The sequence below is a fragment of the Leuciscus leuciscus genome (genome assembly GCF_965113295.1).
Source record: "Leuciscus leuciscus genome assembly, chromosome: 9".
Lineage (NCBI taxonomy): Eukaryota > Metazoa > Chordata > Actinopteri > Cypriniformes > Leuciscidae > Leuciscus > Leuciscus leuciscus.
The window spans coordinates 37,665,122-37,685,834 of NC_138733.1; the positions used below are offsets into that span (position 1 = coordinate 37,665,122).

The 20,713-nt window shown below is 37.8% G+C and overlaps 1 protein-coding gene and 1 long non-coding RNA gene across 2 annotated transcripts in view; one reads left to right on the forward strand and one right to left on the reverse strand.

The window, feature by feature from the left end:
• Window positions 1-14,068, reverse strand: part of porb (P450 (cytochrome) oxidoreductase b) — a 39,621-nt gene extending 25,553 nt beyond the window's left edge. Inside the window, exons 1-2 of the mRNA XM_082180641.1 lie at window positions 13,987-14,068; window positions 6,805-6,997 (exon numbers count right to left, since the gene is read on the reverse strand). Of these exons, the coding sequence (XP_082036767.1) occupies window positions 6,805-6,980 (176 nt within the window). The 5' untranslated portion in view covers window positions 6,981-6,997; window positions 13,987-14,068. The remainder of the gene's footprint in view (window positions 1-6,804; window positions 6,998-13,986) is intronic.
• A 268-nt stretch (window positions 14,069-14,336) lies between these two features.
• On the forward strand, window positions 14,337-20,030 carry LOC309506045. Its single transcript, XR_014208621.1, has 2 exons — window positions 14,337-14,503; window positions 16,461-20,030. It is a non-coding gene; the product is annotated as an uncharacterized lncRNA (long non-coding RNA).
• Window positions 20,031-20,713: the final 683 nt, after the last annotated feature.

A 20,713-nucleotide genomic window follows, 5' to 3' on the forward strand; every position in this document is an offset into this window, starting at 1 on the left:
CTGCCAGATGAAGATATTATACGAACATATGATTTGCCGAGCCACATTATTTTTAATTTGCTATGCTTGTGTTGTTAGTAGATTACCTACATTATTTTACGCTGCTCTTGGTAGATTGTGTTGGTCATTATGGAAATGAGATGCTGAGTCTGTTCTTAAATGCTCATTGTCAGTAGATCACGCACAGCACTTTCCACTCTCATCTGCGCTTTTATGGGATTATGGTCTCACACTAATTTGCCCTGTTTAGTAAATCTGGCCCATGATCTCTATCTCTATCTCACACACACACACACACACACACACACACACACACACACACACACACACACACACACACACACACACACACACACACACACACACACACACACACACACACACACACACACACACACACACACACACACACACACACACACACACACACACACACACACACACACACACACACACACACAACTTTTAGCAACATGAACCAGCTCAGAATTTATTCTTGGAATAGAATCGAAGTCGGAGTCGATTAAAAAAAACGTCTTGAATCGAACAGCATTCATAAAAAATAAAAGAGCTCTTCTGCGTATTTGCAAATGGCCACTTATCCTTTACAGACGCAAATACAATTTCTTCTTTTGCCACTAATTAAAAGATAAAATCTGTCGTTATGTAACATTAGGGGCTGGCCTGATACGTGCTGACATCTGGAAGACAATAACAACCCATTATCAGCTTGATTTATAAGCTCATTCATTACACATTTTCACATGTGTATGTGGTGTGTCATAGGGACAAAGAGCACACTCCTATAGATTCATCATGTCAGTACAGTTGTAAGAAATGGTTCAACAGATTTCTTATCCAGATTTAAGCCACTTAACTCTTTCCCCACCAGCATTTAAAAAAAAGAAAGAAAAAAAGTTGCCAGCCACCGCCAGCGTTTTTGGTCATTTTCACAAAAATGTCATGGCCCCCACAATATTTTGTTGTATGAATATCTGAACATGCATATCAAAAGAAAGAACAGACGCTCTGCTTTTAAACAAAAACAAAAAATCTGTTTCATTCTAGTTTTTTATTCAGTTTTATTACTTCATGCATTCTTTTGTTATCACTTAAATGTGGGTAAGTTTAATAAAAAAGCAACATTTGGAGCAAAAAGCTGAGAAAATCGCATTTTTGTCAAACACTATACCTGGATCAGATTCGGCACGATGATTAAAGCACAGATGGAGTAGATCGAGTCCATCAACACCATCAAAGCTTCACAGTCCTAGAGCTCAACCTGAGTCGACATTTCATTCCGTAACAATAAGCAGTTTTGATTTATATGCTGTTTAAAGGGATACTTCAGGATTTAGCATTAAGCTTTGTATTAGTAGAAAACCTGTAGTATTTTCGAATTACCGTGCTTTCCACCCTCATATCCCCCTGAGACGAGAGATTTATGTATTTTTTGTCTGGAAAAAATCCTCCGATGACGCAAAAATCGTCATTTTGCGTCATCGGAGGATTTTTTGGCCAGAGGCTAAAGACTACAGCCAGTAGGAGGAGCTGTCCCGCATGTTTTCACCCCGCCCATAGGAGGTGGGATCTCACTCACAGAATGTACACAATAGTGTCAGTCGTCTCTCTTTGGAAGCTAAGCTAGCAGGCTGTTGTTCTGTGGAGAAAGCTGAGTAGTAGGAGAAAGCTGAGTAGTAGGGGTTACCATCCTCGTTTTCCCGGACATGTCCGGCCTTCGAGATCGTCCAAAATGTCCGGGATTCGGCTTTTGCTTTCTGCAGTCGCCATTCCTTGTTTACATGCACACCTTTTGTTTCAATCTAACTGAATTCATTCCGATTGGTGAATCTGAATGTAGTGTTTACATGAACGCCAAACAAGTGATCGGTTGATGTGCGTTTTAACATTGCTGAGAAAATTCCCGCTCCTCCGTGAGAGATACGAGACCGGCTCATCAGTAATCACGCCACCGGCCTCGCGCCGTTCTCCCGCGCCCCTCAGCCTCGTCCTGCTCGCCACAGTAAACATGATGAATGGCGACTGTAGAACGCAAAAGCCGAATCCCGGACATTTTGGGCGATTTAGAAATCCCAGGTAAACTCGTCACGGAGACTCACTAGTAGCCTAGCCTTGTTGTTTTCAACTGCACTCTCTTACCGGTAGGCGTGGCTTGGGAGTGGCCTCCTAGGGCAGCGAAGCAAGGGCATTCTGGGAGTTGTTGTCTTTCATCCACATAAGCCAAAAATACATTTTCTGGCTTTTCACAGTCTAGAAAGCTCCAAATTCAAAAATAATTTCACATTTCTTCTACATAAATGACCTATTTTAAATACACATTCATCTTTCCAGAGGTGAAGTATCCCTTTAAAGGGGAACTTGGCAACTCTAGCCATTTCTTCACTGATTTTCACTTTTGTTGTCACATGTTTTCTCAATGAGCTGTTTCTACAGCTGTGGGCCATATATTTCACAACACTGTCGTAAAAAATCTCACTTGCGGCACCCTCCTCCCCCTTTCTACTGCTGCTTATGTGCATTTGTTATTATCGGAGCCGGCCAACTTTATCGTGTGGAGCTATGTCTACCGAGGTGGGTAATGCATCATTCACAGTATCATAGAACATTGTGTTTATGTTGAATTGCCGTAAAGCAGTTCGTGTTTCTCGCTCGTTCTCGCTTCTCACGAGACTTCCTATTTGCAACTTACCGGGACGTCAGTCCCCATGTTGCAAGGTTGGTTTTCCGCCTGGGAACGCTAGGGGAGCAGGGAAAGTCACCATTTTCACCGGGACAGGTTATTTAACCATTCAAATGATTTCTAAACGGTTTTATTAAGTTGAAATAGTTGCCAAGTTCCCCTTTAATGTTGATGATCGTGTTATTTTAGCAAATGTATCTGCTTACATATGCCATCACTTGTTTCTGCTTCTTCTTCTCCTGTGTTTTGATCTGGAGATGCGGTACTGTACTGTGTAGTAGCGCCCCCTACCGTATAACAGTGAAAACACGGAAAGTCGTAAAAACTCGTCAATAGCGGGGAAAGAGTTAATGCACAAACACACCACACAACTTTTCAAACCTGAACAGATTTTTTTTAACGCAAGGCATACACTTGCAAACTTTGGAAATGGTTACAGGAAAACTGGGCATCATACACTAAACGACTGAGGATCACACTATCACACCAGACTTTCACTCCGAAATCACTCCCAACACAACTAACTTGCGTAAACAACACATGCCTTGCTGCTAGAAGACACATGACAGATGAAAGCAATATGTTCTAAAATTGGCTCAAAATAGCATAAAAGACTTCCACCATATCCTGTATCAAAGGGAGTCCCATAGCACACGATTGATGTGAATTTGAATTTGTTGTGAATGGATGCACAATTTGTTGTGTTCATGCGTTAATTATATTGTGACAACTATTTTGAAGTGTTGTGTTTTGACGTAACGTGTCTGAGAACAGAAGTGATGAGTGAACAAGATGGATGAATTTACTACTCCTGTCTCATGTGCTTTATAGCTACTTACTAAAGGTGCTTGACTTGACTTACTTACTCCTGACAGATGCCACAAATTGGCGACAAAGACTAGGCTTTTTTTCCGCTATCGTTGGTCACGAAGACGGCTGTTGCTAAGTTTTTTCCTGCCTTGCGCCGTTGAACCTGCTATGCCGTTCAGCAAATGGCTGCAGATTTCTGAAAATGATCTGCGGGTTATTGATGCTACAGGGGAAGCTTGGCCGGACGAAAGACAAGAGATCGGTCCTGCTTCACTGCCTTCTCACAGAGGGAAAACAGATTTTCTACTCATTGGCCAACACAGGCATGGCGTATAAGATGCAGAGGATGCACTGAAAGCCTACTTCATGCCAAAAGCTAATATAGTAGCTGAACGCCTTCCCTAAACGCTGTCAGGCGCCTCACAAGACAACAAGTATGTTGTTGCTTTGCGAGAGCTTGTTTTTCATGCGAGTTTGGTGCCAGTACTGATGAAATGATTCACGATCAGTTAGTAGAGAATGTGCTTAGCCTAGTGCTGGGCGGTATGACCAAAAATGTAAATCACGGTACTTTTCAAAATTATACCAGTTTCATGGTATATTACTTCTTTTTTTTTTTTAAGCATGACTAGGTGTAAACCACATTTTCTACTTATTATGAGAGGAAATACTGCAGTAGATTGACTCAGAATGCCCTGTTTTACTGTCATGAGTGAATATTGTAGAAAAATTCCACACTAGTATCAATTCACGTTTGAAAGCCTTTTTACAAAGAGGTGCCACCAGGAGGCGCTGTAGGAGCGGCAGAAACAGCGGTTTCCCCGGTAACGGCTGTACAACTCATAAACGTTACTTTATCAGGAAAGATAAAGAAAGATTAATGAAAATAACATCGAAACTTTTCTAAAAACAGTCAGTTCCCTTCAAACATACATTCATATAAAAACACACGCGCCTCGTTTTGACTTTGAAACGTGCAGTGCTCATGTGTATTCAAGGATATCAAAGCTTTTTGGAAAATCTATTTGTGGCGGGCAGTGTTGATATTGTGGGTTGGGAAACACTGTAATATAATTTGACAGCTATCAATTACAGTTTAACCCATCCATCTTCACCCTCACGCTTAGTTACACATACAGCTGTTCCTCACCACAGTGCAACAGTGAAAATACCCTCTCAAACAGTGTCGCGCCGTACAAGCTGTGCAGCACACAGTCAAACGCAGAACAATGGGCACCTCTCAATTGTGCTCAGGTGGGGAAGAGGGAGTGATGCTTTCTCTGTGGATCGAAGGCAAACTTAGCTAATGCTGCAAAGAAACCGCCTGACTGCAACTGCAGCATCCAGGAAGTGTTAAGAGTTCGGACATCACGCTAACCTGCTGATCAGCGCCATCAAATATGCATGAGATAACGTTACATGCAATTTTATTATCAGAACATTCAGCTCGTACTCCCAGCATTACAAGCACAGTTTGTACTATATCTACTTCTGACTCACAGACTTGTGGTGGATTTGGTGGTTGACACTGGGTCTCCTGTATCTATCCAGCACTAACGCAGTTTCACGTTCTTCATGCCTTCTGGATGAAGATACAGAGCAGAGACTGCGCAGCGAGTTGAGTTGATAGAGTTTAGTGATTTGGAGAAGAGAAAACTAAGAAACGAGCACATGCACACTTTGGTCAGAGCAGTAACAATACGTTTAAGGCGTTTACATGCCTTTTTTATTGCGCCACAGTTTAATGCGAATATGGTTACTACGATAATGAGCTTAATCGCATTAGTTTAATCACAATATTGCCGAAATCCCATTATAAATCGCATTATGAGGGTGCATGTAAACGCAGCTATAGACTAGGCAAAGGTTCACAGGAGGAGAGGTCATACCTTCAACACACTGTGATTGGCTTATCACGCTATCACTATAGTTTTGTGTTCATATTGATAGTGTCACGCGTCATATTGATATGCATTTAACCTGCAAACTGTTTAAACATCAAATACAGCTTGAAGTTACTTTACTTCTGCCGCACCTCAACTGGTCACAAGACACATGACAACCAATGCCATTCACACAAAGTGAGGACCACAAAACCACAAGTCTGCTATTTGGGACTTACTGGAAACAAATCTTTGATGAAAAAGGAGGGTCATTATAAAAGTATTAAAATTGCATGGTATGTTTATTAAAGTATTTAAGAAACATAATATCAGATACAGTTTTCATCATTTTTCCACCAGTGAGAACTGATGTCTGGTCCTCACTTACCTAATATTTTAGTAGGTCTGGTATAATACCTCAAAATGGTGCAAGCTAAATATTTTATTTAAACTTTTAATTTAATTTATTTTTTAATTTGCATACAGCCCATTGGTAACAAGTGGGAATGCTTTGCAAAAATACAAATGTTTGAATAAAAAATGTTCAAGGTTTGCTACTATTCTGTTTGATTGGCTGAATTATTATATGATTAATGAATTATTAGGCTATTATTTACTGAACCATTTATGGAATTTATTGATTTGTTTTTTTTAATTCAAGTAACACCCCCAACTCTACCCCCCCCCCCCCCCCCCCCCTCTATTCCTGCCGCTCTCTTAAGCCAGGTGATGAATGGGAGAGAGATAAATGAAGCACAAAACGTGTCCTTCAACCATGAAGAAGTTCTTCAGTATGTTATCTCTCTTGAAAAGCTCAGGACTGACTATAATGTCTGGCATTGAGGAAGACCTTTGCCAATGACATTACCCAAGGCTATCAAGCAATAAACATTCCCTGCAACTCCTGCGTCAGCAGAATGAAGCACGGCATACAAAACACACAAAATGTTTCCAGGAGGACTGCGTTTTAGCAGGAAGACTACAATGATTGCGGTCAATTTCATTTCTCAAAATACTCCTTTTGTCTTGTTTATACCTCAAATGCTGAGAAAAACAAACTCCATGATGTGCCCGCAGTTGCACTTTACAATTTAAATAATTCTCATTACGGTAGCTTAAAAAAATTTTTTTTATAATAATAAATACAAAAATGTATATATATATATACACATAATTATCTTAAAAATAAGCTTCATTACCTTTATACAAAAAACAATTCTTTAAATTTTGTGGTGAAATATGACCCAACAGTCACACAATGACCTATTTAAAAAAAAAAAAAGATATCCAAGATTTTTTACAAGAGAAGATTTGGCCAATTTTCCATTCTAATGTGCTCTACTCCTCATCTGGACAGCAGGGTGGAGAAACCATACATGACTTATTTTGATGAACATGTCAGGTACTCACGCAGTCTCTATTTTTTTAAACTCTGGGATGGGTTCAGGTTTTCTGCGGAATATCAGCCAGTAGATGAGCAGGCCAGCGATGAGGGAGAAGAGGAAGAGGTCCAGGTTACTGAAGAAGGGCTCGTCCTCCTCCAGCAGCTCCGGCTGAGTGGAGGGATTGGGCTGTGTGTCTGCCATTGATACGAGGAGCACAGCTGCATTAAGACAAAAGCACATAACACACACTCGTTACACTCATGAAAATTTTGGATCATCTAAAAAGGACATTTTGGCAAATGCATTAACATCTGTAAGTCTCATCCATGTAAGGTGCAATCACACATTTAGTAACCTTGCACGGACAGTTTTATCTAAGGCAAACTAAATATAAATAAAAACCAAGGTATGCACTAGTCTTGCCACACAATACAGTATGATATACACGTTCTATAAGTCAAAACTATTAATCATTAAAAAAAAATAATAATTTAAGTGCCACAATACGTGGTACCCACGTTTAAAAAAATGAATCAATGAGTAAAAAAATAAACACAAAGTGTGAATTTACACACTTAAAGAATTAGTTTATCCAAAAAGTGAGGTGTCAGAGTAGTGTCTGTGTGGAATGAACGATGAACTCTGATGTCCTTAACAAAAAGGAGGGTTCAGTCACAAGATTTGCTTTTAGCTATTATGCCAGCCACAGCTGGAACCAGCTTCCAGAAGAGATCAGATGTGCTCCTACAGTAGTCACATTCAAATCCAGACTCAAAACACTTCTGTTTAGCTGTGCATTTACTGAATGAGCACTGTGCCGCTGTTCGTCCGACTGTTTGTACTGTACTGTATTTTATTTTATTTTTCTAAACTGTTTTAATTATTCTTATTTCTTTTAATTATTTTAATTTCTCCTATGTCAGCAGGGCATTTAGCCCGTAACTGTAAATGCCCACTCAGAAGGTGATAATGTGAAAGTGACGTGTATTAATGTGGGTTTGAAAGTAGAACAGTATTTAAATGACGATATTAAAGCTTTCGTCTGAGAAAGAATGTGAACGCAGTGCTAAAGAAAGTGAAAAGAACGTGTGAGTAAATGAGGGAGAAAAGAAAGTTAAAGGAAAGTTGATAGATGGAAGTCGTAAGAAGATTGAAGGTTAAAAGAAGATTTAAGTCTTAAGGGAATCCTTTGAAGGAAAGATCTATAATAATATTCTTTTTTTTATTTTTTAAAAGTACTGAATTTTATTTTATTTTTCTAAACTGTTTTAATTATTCTTATTTCTTTTCATTATTTTAATTTCTTCTATGTAAAGCACTTTGAATTGCCATTGTGTATGAAATGTGCTATATAAATAAACTTGCCTTGCCTTGCCAAGATTTGCAAAATAACCATAGAACAGCAGCACAGGCCTGTCATTTTTACCATCTGATTCAAGCCACAAATATTTATATCACCTCTCAAAAGAAGGAAGAACTGCAAGTGTAGGGTTCCATACAGCACCAGCGCTATAGGCTAAAAGCGGGACAGTCTAAAACAAACACTAATGTACTCAGACAGTGAGCTTAAAAGATTAAATTCAATATACACCTTACTGACGATACAGGCAAGCAGATGAGCCAAGAATATGAACGCAACACACTACATTGCGATTGCATTATATCATGCATTTTGCATTTAAAAATAAATAAAAAATAATCGATGGGAAAACATAACTTTGCGCATTGCGTTCATATTCTAGGTTCATCTGCTTGCCTGTACATTAGGGGTGTAACAGTTCAAATTACTCACGGTTCGGTTTTTATCACGGTTTTAGGGTTACGGTCTCGGTGCGTTCAGTATGTGTTATGTTCAGGGGGAAAAAGGACTACTGTCAAATAAAAATAAAGAAAATAAGAGGTGCATACTGAATTTGGAAGATCGCTATCGGCCGATAATCGCTTTGGGAAGTTTGATCTGCGGTCTCTTTAAAGGCCGATCTCATGTTGACGACGCAAAAGACGCGTGACAGCCTGACAGTCTGATGCCGGAAGTGGGCGGGGTCAAAGTCTGATGCCGGAAGTGGGCGGGGTCAAAGTCTGATGCCGGAAGTAGACGGAGTTCATGTTTAACACGGTAGAACAAGGAAAAGAAGAAGAGAAGAAGCTAAAAATAAGTTATATCTTTGTTGGATACAACATACTTAACGTTACGCTTATACAAAACGGCTCTAAGTATTTTGTAAGTTAATATTCAACAATACTATTGATCTGTCATTGACACCATTATATGAGAACTGAACTGAGCTGGATGATAACATCACAGTTTTCTCCAGAATGGCTAACGTAACGTTATATAGATTCATTAACTGAATGAATAACTTTTTTACAACAGAAATGAATCAACACTGAACCTACTTAAAGGGATAGTTCACTTTGAAATTAAATGTTGGTATGTTTTAGCTTACCTCAAGGGCATCCAAGATGTAGGTGTCTTTTTTTCCGCAGTAGTTTCAATTTTGATATTTTTAGGTCAAACCGTTCTTGTCTGTCAGTCATATAATGCAGGTCGATGGTCACTGTCTCAAAGAGCAAGCACTTTGTGTGAGAAAACGAACAGTATTTATATCGTTTTTACCTCTTGAACACAGCTCTTGAACTCTTGATCACAACACCAAGTGATCTGAGAAGCGTGGGCAGGTATAGATATATACACTAGATGTCGCATTGGCTACTGCGAAACCGTTCTACTGTTCTACCGAAATAAATACTGTTCGTTTTCTCACACAAACCGCTCGTTTCGTGTCTTGGGCCATCAATGTGTACTTACGATGGGGAATTGTTTGATTTGGACTCTGTGCATGCTCTTTGAGGTGGTGACCATCGACCTGCATTATATGACTGACAGACAAGAACGGTTTGACCTAAAAATATCAAAATTGAAACTACTGCGGAAAAAAAGACACCTACATCTTGGATGCCCTTGAGGTAAGCTAAAACATACCAAAATTTAATTTCAAAGTGAACTATCCCTTTAAGATGGATTATGACACTATTTTGTTCTAGATCTGCCGAGACAAACTTTGTTGCATTATTTTCCTATGATCTGTGTAAAGCTGCTTTGAAACAATCTGTATTGTAAAAAGTGCTATATAAATAAAGGTGACTTGACTTAATAAATGTGACTAAGTGAGAATTGTGACGATGGCACTTGATCATGTATTGTTATTTCACAGTTGGATTGTATCACTCTGTTAGGTTACATATTTATGGTTTGTGATTTAATTTGTTGTTAAGCGTTGTATTTTATGGCATTTATTACATTTTCTGACCATGAGAATTGCATTAATTGTATTTTATTTCACCTACAGAACCACATAATTCAGAGAGGTTCAGCGCTAACACCTTTGGAGCAATGCACAACATGCTGCAGAAATGTTCACTGCCCGTTTTGTGATAGCAGTATTTTTAAACAGACAAAACGGGACAAATTGAATAATCACATTCAAATCCACTTTAAAAAGGCTGTTGTTCATGGAGGTATGAACATCTGGAGTTATTTTTTAATATACAGTGGCAATAGATATTATTTTACATTTATCCATTTGGCAGACGCTTTTATCCAAAGCGACTTGCATTGCATTTCAAGGTACACATATTTAATAGTAGTCCCTTTGGAATTAGATGGTTTTCTGCATGATTTAGACAAAATATTAAATTATCTTCATTAACGTCTAAAGGTTACACAAACAATCCACACTGAAACTTAAGCTAACAAAACACAAACAATTATATATTTCTGTATTTATATTTTGTTATAATAATATTTCATATGTATAAATGCATCCGATTAAACATGCAAACACATAGGATAAGTTTGAGTAGGGTTGGAGTTAAAGGAGATGAAAGGCGCCTCAGGGTTAACTCCATTTGTATGGAGTTTTGATTTATTTTTCACTTGAGAATTATTGTTAAATGTGTGCCTGCATAACTTTTATAATATTTATTTTCTTTGGTTTGATTTTATTTTGTATAACTTATTTATTATTTAGTTCGATTTTGTATTTTTATTTAATCACTATTATTTATTTGGAGCAATTAAATCAAATGTTCAAATGCTCAACCTTTGTTTTCATATCATTATTTTATTTTATTTTTTTAAGCTTTGTTCAATTTCTATTGTTAATCATTTGACTCAACAAAAAAAATGGATAAAGTATAATTTTAACTTTTAAAAAACTATTAACATTTGTTAATAGTAGTATACTGTATTTTGTTAATAGGACAAAACTTAATTCTTATAATTTATCATATTTGAGATATAACATTTTCCGGCATCAGACTGTCAGGCTGGCGCTGTCATCCTCACACTGCTATGACGTATGGTTCTGCGGTTCTGCAGTCAGACCTATCTCGAGACAGGAAGTGTCACATACATAAGGCCGCCTCACAAACAGCTGCCGCCGCCGTGACCGCACGTAAACACAGTCGGGTTTGTCTTAAGTGAATGTATACAGTTGAGAAAGATGTGTAACAGTATATTGGATCCATGCAGCTCTTAAAGTGACAGCAGCCTAATAATCCTGCGCCTGTCTCTGGTTTTTTCTTTGTCTTTTGTTGTTTGATTTACATCACTGCTCTTGAATGACTAACTTTTGTAACCTTAATTGTAAGGATTAATCTTATTTAATTTATTCAAGGAAGACCATCCAGTATTATTTTACATTTGATTTCTTATTAAATTTCTTTAGTAGACTATTTATTACCTCAATACCATCATTATTAGACCTACCTGGGGGAAAAAAAAGAAAAAACTTAAAGCACTGTTTATTTTATTTGTGTCTTTTTTCTATTTTATTTATTTGTGCTACTGCTTGTAAATTGTTTATTTGTTCTTATTTTATTACTGACTGTTTACTTGTCTTTTTTGTGAATTCAATTCAGAGTTTGAAATCAGGCTTAGCTATATTCCCCCCCATAGTCACGTGAAAACTATGAATTGACTGCTGTCTCTAATTAACTGCTGCTATTGTTGTTCATTTCCACGGTAAAATCTTTATTAAATGCGCTTCTCGTCTAATATGGTTGCACGATGTATCGTTTAGCATCGATATGGCGATGTGCGCTTCCACAATAGTCACATTTGTGCTTGTCATGTGCAAAGTCAAGTATAGGGGTCATAGCTGATACGTGATCAGCTGACCCCAGGTTCAGAACGCATGTGATTCACAGATTAACTGCAAAGTTGAACCATCCTAGAGTGAAAGTTTATCATTTGCATGTGTCCCTATAATGACATAATAACTGTTGTTATCAAAGTAAGTTTCATTCATAATTCTCCCCCTTTTAAACCGGTATAAAATTTCATACTGGTATTGCCCCACATAATCAGTATAACCGGTCTGTTAACTTATCATGACAAGCCTAGTAAGCTCAAACAAATCCTCTCTGGTTTCAAGCATTATTCATTCATTTAGCTATTCATCCAAAAACAAACACTTGAATATTCAACTTAAATGTAAGTATTCCTTAATGTCAAAACAAACTGATCCAAATAAGACAAACCATCAATGAAATTAATATCCAACCTTCTTTATCACCTGATGGCAAACAACACTTCTTTTATCTCACAGCTTTGCTTATAAACATTGCCATGTTCAGCCTACAAAGTCCACATCACCACCATAGCAACCGGGCTCCTATACCAACCTATCAGTGCAGTAATATTAAGAGACATATAGTTTCACTGTCATCTGAGAGAAAGGTACTGTAAAAGTCATTAATACTGGAACTTATTAAAGTCATTGGAAATAGAGCTGTTCAGTAATGATGTCAATTTTAAAATAGCCAAGCTGTGTTAACATTACTTTTGAAAGCCCATTTCCGCCACATAAGAAAAAAAAAGCATGCTCTAAATCAAAATTATGAGATGAAAAGTCGGAATTATGACATATTAAATAAAAATCATGACATACTAAATCAAAATTATGAGATAAAAAGTCATAATTCTGAGATAAAAAAAAAATTATGACAGAAAGTTTTAGTCATAATTTAGGCTAGACTTTTCTTCTCATAATTATGACTTACCAGATATGCTTTTTTTCTTATGTGGTGGAAATGGGCTTTCATAATCTTTGCATGCTTTTTTCTACAACATAAATTACATAATTTTAAAAACTCAAGTTGTTGACATACAAGGAGGACTATAAAGGTTGTCAGATTTATCAAGTACATAAACTCAAATGTGGTAGATGTTGCCCGTATTTAGCACTTCATTTTCTTACTAAATACAGCAGCTTTAAAATTACTGGCCCATAATTCATGCTCCCATCATGAAAATAAAGAGGAAGAAAAAAAATTGTGAACCTTGCATTTGACAAATCTGTCAAACCACGTGTAAAAAAAAAAAAAAAAAAACGCTTTGTCAGCATCAGGAACATGATAAACATGATTAGGCATTTCATGCGCAAAACTGACGTGTCACAGAAGACCAAACAATTAATAGTGATAGAAATTATTGGAGTAAACTGCAAATATCTCTAGAAGAAAGAAAAGTGCAGTACACCAAACATCTTTGCAAAACTGTTGTACATAAGCATGATGTTCCAACTCAGATTTTGATTACATTTATTTTGTACACATAATTACTATTGTATTTAAGTATAATCATAGTATTTTAGTTAGTTAATTCATGAATTATGTGAAATTGCACTAAATATTCACATTTCACACTTTTTTTTACATTTAAGGCAAGAAGTTATGCATCATCAACATTATGTGAATCCATGAATAATAATGAATAATAATAATAATTAAGCCAAATTAATAACACGGTTCATGCTTGTGACTAGTATTAGTTAACTGTTACTTCCTCAAAAATGCAGAAAACTACTTATTAAATGACCAAACCACAGGGTATATATAGGCTAACTGTAAACGTAAAAAATATGTGGAAATCAATGAGCTTACTAAAATGTTGAGCAAACATGGGAAATCTAAACTGTAAAAGTAAACTCTGCATCAAAACTCATTAAATGTGTAGTTTGAGGTCTTTTTGATTGTTTACTGTTTCTATAAAACTGAAGAACAACAAACTGAGAACTAAAGACACACAATACTAATGCACTGCAAATCTTTAGCGGCGTCTAAACGCAGAAAGTTGACTTCTATGTTGATACCAACTTTAAGAGAGAGTTTTAAAACACAGAAGTTTGAGAAAAGTTCTTACCTGCTCCCTTCAGTACTGACAAGAGATTCACGCGATGCGGAAAACTGACGTGATGTCACTCCTCCGTCATCCACACTCGACTGGTCCATTCCGCTGAGAGGGGAGAGACCAGAAAAAAAATTGTAAATGTATTTTGCGTGGATAAATAAAATCATATTTATCTGTAGTGATTATTTTTTTGTAGTTTCAAATATGTAGTAGTGTGTCCTTATTTCGCGTTGTGGTAGTATAAAGCAGTGTAAGTTTTACAAAAATAGATATCCACCTGATGAAGCAGTGGACGCTTCTAAAAAATGTTTTGTAATACTGCACATGCAACGTGAAATAATTCATTTCAAAGTGCAACGGGTTAAGGGTGATGGTTATGCAATCATTAGGATGGTACAACATGTTTTCACGTCCCTGAATCCGCAGTAAACTTTCCTCCGTCGTGAGGTTACTAAAATATAACGACGTGAAACAAAAAGTTTGTCATGTTTTCTAATAAATAAGCCTACCTGAATTGCCTTTCAATAAGGTGAGTATTAAATCAAAGTTTAATCTCTCATATAGACATGTCTGATCAGATTATGTTTGGTCATGAAATTAGAAAATGTATATGTTTCATTGCAAAAGATGTGTTCCAGATGTGTTCCAAAAACGCCAACTTTTAATGTAAATTATTCACTTTTTTTATTAAATGAACACTTAAGTTTTGATTAGTCAGTCTAACGAACTTCTGATCATCTGGTCAATCTAAACCTTTTATCTAGATTTTTCTTTATTCTTTAAATGGTCCCTTAGGATAGTTCCACACCTCATGCTATGTCAATCCAAACCCATAAGCCTTTGGTTAATATTTGCATTACAAATTAAAATATTTTTAATGACACCTGAGAGGTTACCCACTGATCAAAGTTACGTCCAAAAGACGTATTTTTTACGTCTTTGTCATACATTGAGAAGACATCCCCTGAAGAGCCAGAATGAACGTTTTTATGACGTTATGTTTTATTAATCTTTTTATGACGTCTTCTGGATGTCCGATATTCGACCTCTGTGCAATGTTAAACTAGTTCAAATGTGGTCTTTGTTGACGTATTTTTAACGACGTATAACCTTACAGAACGAAGATATATTTCCATATATTTATGATCAATATATTGTAAATATACTGAAAGATATATGAAATAATATATTGCGTTAATGTGTTATTACAATATATTGAATAATACATAAGGAATGGACGCTTTTCATTTATTGAAAAATGTATTTACAATATTTACACTGTAAAATGTAATTAGTTGAGTGTACTTAGAAAAAGTGGACAAAATGTGGAAAACGATTGCCTTAAATTTCTCAAAGGATGTTTTACTCAAAGTTGTTAGTAGTTAATACCAAGACATAAGAGTGTTGGGACAATGATAGACTGTGCATTTATTTCTATTTATTAAACTGAAACTTAACTGAATAAATAAATAAAACATCAACTTAAAGTAGTTAAGTAGATTATCGCTGCAGTAGATTATCGCCTTTTAAATAAAGCAACATGCAGCATATCATCAGTGTTTCTTGGTCTTTTTCTAGACTCTTCAGCACAATGGTGAACCACAAAACTCAGACAACAGAAACCATTTAAATCCCAACAGAACATTAAACACTAACTCAAGATCTCAGCAGAGATAGAGTAAACACTAAAGCAAACACCGATCACCATAATGGTAACTGGAAACGTTATTATTTTCAATAATTCCATCAACATCTAAACCTCAGTTAATTCTCAATAATAACTTCTGTAGATGTATGACAGAAATGAAGTCAATCTGGTTAGTAATAAGAGAAGCTGGTAGTGTTTAACCCTCCTCTGCGGAGATCTTGAGAGATCTGTTAGTGTTTAATGTTCTGTTGGGATTTAAAGGGTTTCTGTTGTCTGAGTTTTGTGGGTCACCATTGTGCTGAGGAGTAGAGTCTGTTCTTTAGTCCAGAAGAAACATTGAGAATATGCTGCATGTTGCTTTATTTAAAAGGCATACTGTATTGCAGATATTTTTGTTTTTGTTTTTTAAATGTATTTATTATTTAATCAGTTAAGTTTCAGACATGCACAAAGTATTTGCAGTTTAATAAATAGAGATAAATCCACAGTCTGTAATTGTCCCAACACTTCACAGTTATTGTCTCTGGTTCAATACAGTAGTTCTTCCTACTCTCTCTCTGCCAGCTCCACCATGGTCTCTTCTAGAGATGAACCAATATTTTTCTGCTGGTTAAGTATGTTTCTATAATCGGATATCGGTTTTGTAATACCGGATACACCAGTAAATGGCCTTATTGAGAGTCGCACATAAGACCGCCATTACAGCCTTTGTCTTGTATTAATATGTATTGTTCCCATGGTTAATATTAGTGTTGCTGCTGCTGTTAAGACATAAAAAATATGTTTTATTTGTGTAATATGGAAGACTACTAATTTTCAACACCTTTTTGTTTTTAAGATGACTAAAAGGAGGAAAAAAACAAGTATGGACTTAGTTCATACAATCATTACCAAGAGTGGAAGAGTGCAAAGAATTCCAAAGGAATGTAAGCTTGGGGTTAAAAAGGCATCAAGACTTTCAAACTACACCTCACAAAATGTTTGAAAAGCAGACAAAGTGGAAGACATCTGATGCACTTGACATGATGCTTACAATGATAATTGCTACAGAAAATCAACCTCTCACAATATTTGGAAAGAAAGGATTTCAGAGATTCATGGCTTCTGCAGAACCAAGAGATACACTGAAGATTGAAAAGTTCTGCTGCAACGAGTTGTTAACCAGTATTCACAGCAGAATAGTTGAAAAGGTTAAAGTGCTGCTAAAGCCTGATAAAGCAGATTATAACTTGGCTTTTTCCACAGACTGCTGGTCTGGTGCACCTGAATCCCTAATGAGTCTAATATGCCATTTCATTGATGATTAGTGGATTCACAGACAAGTAATTCTGAACATGAAGCAATGATTTGACAACACACTGGGGAGTGCATTAGTGAGGCATGCTGGAACAATGGTAAATTGACAAAGATAGAGCGGTTCTTGTTCTCCGGGACAGTGGTGCTACCATTTTTAAAGGTATGAGAATTACTGAACTGCCTGACGTGATCTGCAGTGCCCTCACATTACATCTTGTTGTCAATGATGGCCTTAACTTACGTACGAGTTGTTCAAAATATTATATAAGTGCTGAGAAGGTGTGATACCCATTTTAATAATTCATTATCAGCCAAACAGCGTCTAGCACGGATCCAGCAGGAGCTTGGCCTACCTGTACAAGCCATCATCCAGGCTGGCCCAATCCGATTGGATTTCACTTAGCACATGGTGGTCAGGATGCAAGAGTAAAAATGGGCTTTGAACATATATGCTAAGTGAGCATTGTGGGTTCGCCAGCCTAAGCAGTGGAACTTTCCTGTAATATTGAGACCCTTGAGATGAGCCACTACAAAAGTTCAGTGTCGTTCATCATCCCATCTGTCAAAGATCTGTAGATGCTGCTCAGCAGCCAAGGCCCTTCCTCTCATGGGGTTAAAACAATGAAACAGTTGTTGGAGAGTCTCAACAATCGGTTTGCAAAAGTGGAGGATTGTCTTCTGGATTTAAGATACAAATCACATGCATTTTCATTTGACACCACCTTGGTCATTTGATTGCTGTACCCTTTCAAAAAGGCCCCAGGCCAGAAGAAACTGATTGATGATATGTATGACACTTTACTTAGTGCTAGCTCTGAAGTTGGTGGGTCTAGACTTGAAGGAGGGCTTCAGCAGTATCTTCTGGAACCAATAACTGATGGATTGATGGGCAAGCTACTTGAACGGTGGAAACAAAATGAGAAAAGAGATGAGGACACTGAGAGAATAGAAAGTGACAGTGAAGAAAGAGAAGGCATGGCTAGTGAGGAAAGACAGGGACATGTGACACTACCAGTCAGTCAATTTCATATTTAAATAAATTATATATATAAAAAGACAAAAAAACAAACAAAAAAAACACCAAGAAAGCAAAGGCAGCAAGAAAATAGGGAAAATGCAGCTCTTTAAGAAGACAATTGGGGACAAAATATTAACTTTTTCAACAGACCAAATTAAGGCACTAGGCAGACTAATTAAGGCATTGGAGCAATGGCACAGTTAAGAAGGTGTTAACATTTCAGGAATCAGAACCCTGCAAAGAAAGATGCAATGTGTTAAATGTGAGCCTGGTCTGTTAACAGAGATCTTTGCTTTCCTAAAACTAAAGGAAGATGGATTGACAGACCTTGAAAGGAAGTGTGCGTTGTCCTTGGATGAAATGTCAATCACTCCAAGTGTGGAGTTGCACATGCTCACAGGCAAATTGTCTCTGGTCACTTTGATAAAATGAAGGTTGGTCTTGCTCCCAGTGTATCCAGTAGGGCAACAAGTACATGGTGCAGCAAGAAAACCACCTTCTGTCCTACCTGACTGTGTTCATGGTGAAAGTTGATCATTGGTTCGATCTGACTGTCATCTTGCCATTCAATTAAAGCCCTTGCCAGCATGTGAAAAATCCAAAACGGCAACACAGCACAATGATGACAATCCTGCTGGAGAAAACAGTATCTTAGTGAACTTTAAAGGAACACAGCGACTTTGTGGGACTTTAGCTTATTCACCGTATCCCCCTGAGTTAAATAAGTCCATACATACCCTTCTCATCTCCGTGCATGCCATAACTGTGTCGAAGCACTGCTACTTGGGCGAAGTGATTTGCTCACAGCACCTGAGAAGCCCCATGGTGAGGAGCAGAGAGTTCGCTCAGAGTTGGAGTAAATCACTCCGCAGAAGTAGCAGTGCTTCTCCTTCTGAGAATATAGTTCCCAGTGTGTATATGGTTAGAAGATGGCTGTGTCTCATGTGACCTTGTTATTTGTACACACTGTGACTATACAAATCACAACATGTAAATAGGAACATGTTGGCGTTATTTTAGCACATAATGAGAGCAGAAGGCTAGCTGGAGCCATTTACCTCCAGTCTTTGTGCTAAGCCAGGGGTGCCCAATCCTGCTCCTGCCGATCGATCGACTGTCCTGCACAGTTAATCTCCAACCCTAATCAAACACACCTGAAGCAACCAATTAAGGTCTTCATGATCACTTGAAAATTAAAGGCAGGTGTGTTTGATTAGGGTTGGAGATGAACTGTGCAGGACAGTCGATTGGCAGGAGCAGGATTGGGCACCCCTGTGCTAAGCTATGTGTCAGACAGAGTAACGGCACGCACGGAGATGAAAAAGGTATGTATGGACTTATCTAACTCTAGGGGATACGGTGAATAAGTTAAAGCCCCAAAAAGTCGGCGTGTTCCTTTAAAGAGTTCAAGACAGGTGCTCTTTGTCGTCCCTCCCAAGAAGGAACTATTTAGGACTAAGACCAGTTCCTCCCTCATGGAGCTCCCCAACTCAGTCACTCTCCTGCAGGCTTCCATTATGCGGTGGAGTACACCAAAAAAAAAAACACTTAAAAGATGCACATCTTGGAAGAAAGAGCCAATCCAAAAAGATTAAAAAAGACCAACAGTAGCCAAGCTTCAACATCCAGCAACCAGCTAACTGCTCCAAAGGTCGAATCCATTGGTCGTTGCAATGGAAACACTTGGAGAAACCATTGTTCCAACACCCAGCCATCACCAGTCCTCCACCTGCCAGCAACCAGTCAACATCACTGACCATCCACCTGTAACATCATTGGTCATCACACATCATTACACTTATTATTTGTAATATATATTACATATTCAGTGTTACGTTTGGTTTTGTATCAGATTTAGGTTTTCATGTCACAGTAATGTTCTGGGTTTTGTCATGTGATTTCCTGATCCTGTCACGTGCCCCTTTTGTGTTATGTTATGTCTCTTGTCAAGCTTTGTTAGTGTAACCCATCGTTTGTCATAACCCTGTTCTGTTCATAGTCAAGTCTGTTCAGTTCTGAAGTCTGTTATGCCATGTTTTAGTTTGGTTTGTATTCGCTTTCAATAAACTGCACTTGGGTTTGCATTTAACTCACCTTCAGTGGACTTGCGTTACTTTCAGTCATATAATCTTTATATAAAATGGCAGTACAGTACACATTTAACATGATTCCTTTGCTGGCTCCTCAGAACTCCTGACCTGCATTATTACTGATGCTCCATTACATAGCAGTCCTGGGGGTATTCCAGAAAGCAGGTTATGTGACATACCTGGGTTAGTTAAGGGTAAGTAAGTGGATAACCTTAAATTTTGGATCCAAAAACGGAGGTAAATATCAAGGTATGTAAGAAGCCATAGCAAATTGCTCTCTGAACATAACCTGCTCCGGAGCAGGTTTTGTTCCAGGTTTAGTTTACTTAAAAGATGTTCAGCGCATACGTGCCCTATTGACGAGGCTCCAGGGGGCGTAACAGATTGCAAACTGCTCTCTGCAGGGCCTGTAGGACCCCAAGAGGGGATGAGGTGAGATAGTTTAGCCTAACCACCGTGCACTCTCAGGAACCTGTCAGGTCATGCTTTCCCAAGGACCTGTCACCCACTGTGTCGTGGTCAGATTGTGCCCTGCCTCTGAGAAAGAAGGTCCTTCCTCAGGGGAATCTGTCAGGGAGGAGCCCAAGTCATCAGTGTGAGCTCTGAGAACCAAGACTGGTTGGGCCAGTAAGGTGCGACCAATAGGACTTGTTCTTCTTCCACCCTGACTGAGTCTGTGCAATCAGT